A 2367-nucleotide genomic window follows, 5' to 3' on the forward strand; every position below is an offset into this window, starting at 1 on the left:
ATGCTGCAAGAACAAGATGTAAGGGATTCGCCAATCATCATCATCTAACTCGGCAACATCAGTGGCAAAGACTTCTTCTATAATTTGATTTCTTGTTTCAGCCGATGGAAGAGATCGGCGTGTGATTTTCATTATTCTTTCCTTCATACCACTCGGCACCCTTGTTCCTGAAGTAGTCTATGTTAAATCATTAACTATTTTATTGATGACCCCTGGTCTGTATTCCAAAGTCACATTGTGAAATTGGTTAACCAATTGGGTTGCCAATGAATGAAATGGCCTTAATTGCTAATTCAAGCATCTAAAGTCTTCCGAGATTTGATTAATCACCAAACTTGAATCCCCCACAATGTGGACATCTTTGACTGCCATTTCTAGCAGATTTTCCAAGCCGGTAATCAATGCTTCATACTCGGCTTGATTATTTGAGCACCTAAAATCCAAAAAAAAGGAAAACGAAATTTGGTTCCCTGTTGGGGATATTATCACTATACCAGCTCCTGAGCCTTCGCTGGTGCTTGACCCATCGAACATTAAAGTCCAAGAGGTCATGAATATGGCTGCCGAGTCAAGCTCATCAAACACTTGTGACTCAATTTCAGGCGAGGGATGATCGGCAAGAAAATCTGCCAATGCTTTCCCCTTAATCGCCTTTTGTGGAACATATGCAAAGTTGAACTCCATTAGTGCCAAAGCCCACTTGCCGATTCTGCCTGTGATTAATGGCCTTGATAACATATACTTTATAAGATCTGTTTGACAAACAATATAAACCAAAACTAACATATAGACTCTTAATTTCATTGCTGTAAAATACAAAGCCAAACATAATTTCTCAATCGGCATATATCTACACTCGACTGGAGTTAAAACTTGGCTGAGATAATATATTGCTTGTTCACTTCCTGCTTCGTTCTCTTATGCCAGCATAGCTCCAATGGATTCTTCAGCAACCGATAAATATAACTTCATCGGCCATTTCTTCCTCGGCGGCATCATGACAGGAGGACTTGACAAGTACTTCTTGATCTGCTCAAATGCCCTTTGATGTGTATCATCCCATTTGAATTCTTCTACCGGCTTCAACTTCAGAAGCGGAGAAAATACATGTAACGTACCAGCTGTATTGGTAATAAATCGCCTAAAATAGTTAACTTGCCCAAGTAACCTCTGCAACTATTTCTTACTTCTCGGCGCACTAACATTAATAATTACCTTAGCTTTATTCCTATCGATCTCTATACCCCTTTGATGAACCAAGAAACCCAAAAAGTTTCCTGCCGATATTCCAAAGGCACACTTTATTGGATTCATCTTTAACTTGTGAGCCCTCATCCTCTCAAAGGATGCTTTGAAATGAACCAAGTGCTCCTTTTTCGTTACTGATTTCACTACCACATCATCAATATACACCTCCATAAACTTGTCGAGCATATCATGAAAGATAGAATTCAAAGCTCGCTGATATGTAGTACCAGCATTCTTTAAACCAAAAGGCATTACCACCCACTCAAAAGTTCCAATCGATCCGGGACACCTAAAAGTTGTCTTTGGGATATCCTCCTCAGCTATATAAATTTGATTATAGCCTGAGTGTCCATCCATAAAAGACATGATTTCATGCTTGGCAGCCGCATCAATCAATTAATCGGCTATCCGCATTGGATACTCATCTTTTGGGGTTGCCAAGTTTATGTTTCGGAAATTAACACACACTCGTAATTTGCCATTTTTCTTAATAACAGGAACTACATTTGATAGTCACTCAACATACCTTGTAATTCGAATGAAACCGGCATCCAACAATCGTTCGATTTCCATCTTGACTTTATCTACTACCTCTTGAGACATTCAACAAGGTGGCTGTTTATATGGCTTGTAGCCATCTTTAATGGGCAACCGATGTTCTAACAGATCTCTGGATAAACCCGGTATTTCCTCATAATTCCAAGCAAAACAGTCACTGTATTCTTTTAACATGCCGATAACCTCGGCTTGTAATTCTGGTTCTAACAGTGCACTAATGTAGGTTGGTCTAGGCTTTGCATCAATGCCTAAATTCACCTCCTTTAATGGATCTTGAGTTTCTGCTTTAAGATCATCAAGCTTAGCTAGTGCCAATCCCAAGTCTTCCAACTAAATGACATCTAACTTTTCATTATCGATTTGATCAACTTCAGCAAAATTAGCCGATGGTCCTGGCTCTATTTTTGCTTCCTTTTCCAATCATCTTTCGGCTATGTATGCTTATAACCTAATGCAAGCGGCCCTAAAGGCCTGCTGCTGAGTTGCTTCTCTTTCAAGTTTCGCTTCCATTAATAACTTCTTCTTCAATTATCGTAAGCTGAGGGAGTTCTACCTTCGGCC

At 39.6% G+C, this 2367-nt stretch overlaps 1 protein-coding gene across 1 annotated transcript; it reads right to left on the reverse strand.

Moving 5' to 3' along the window:
- Positions 1-288: 288 nt before the first annotated feature.
- Positions 289-804, reverse strand: LOC132296504 (uncharacterized). The gene has a single exon (XM_059794700.1). The coding sequence runs from the start codon at positions 802-804 to the stop codon at positions 289-291; it is 516 nt and encodes a 171-aa protein (XP_059650683.1).
- Between the last annotated feature and the right edge of the window lie 1563 nt (positions 805-2367).

This window comes from Cornus florida, unplaced genomic scaffold, assembly GCF_030987335.1.
Source record: "Cornus florida cultivar Cherokee Brave unplaced genomic scaffold, ASM3098733v1 CherokeeBrave_3.0.0_Hap2_Chr02, whole genome shotgun sequence".
NCBI classification, from domain to species: Eukaryota; Viridiplantae; Streptophyta; class Magnoliopsida; order Cornales; family Cornaceae; genus Cornus; species Cornus florida.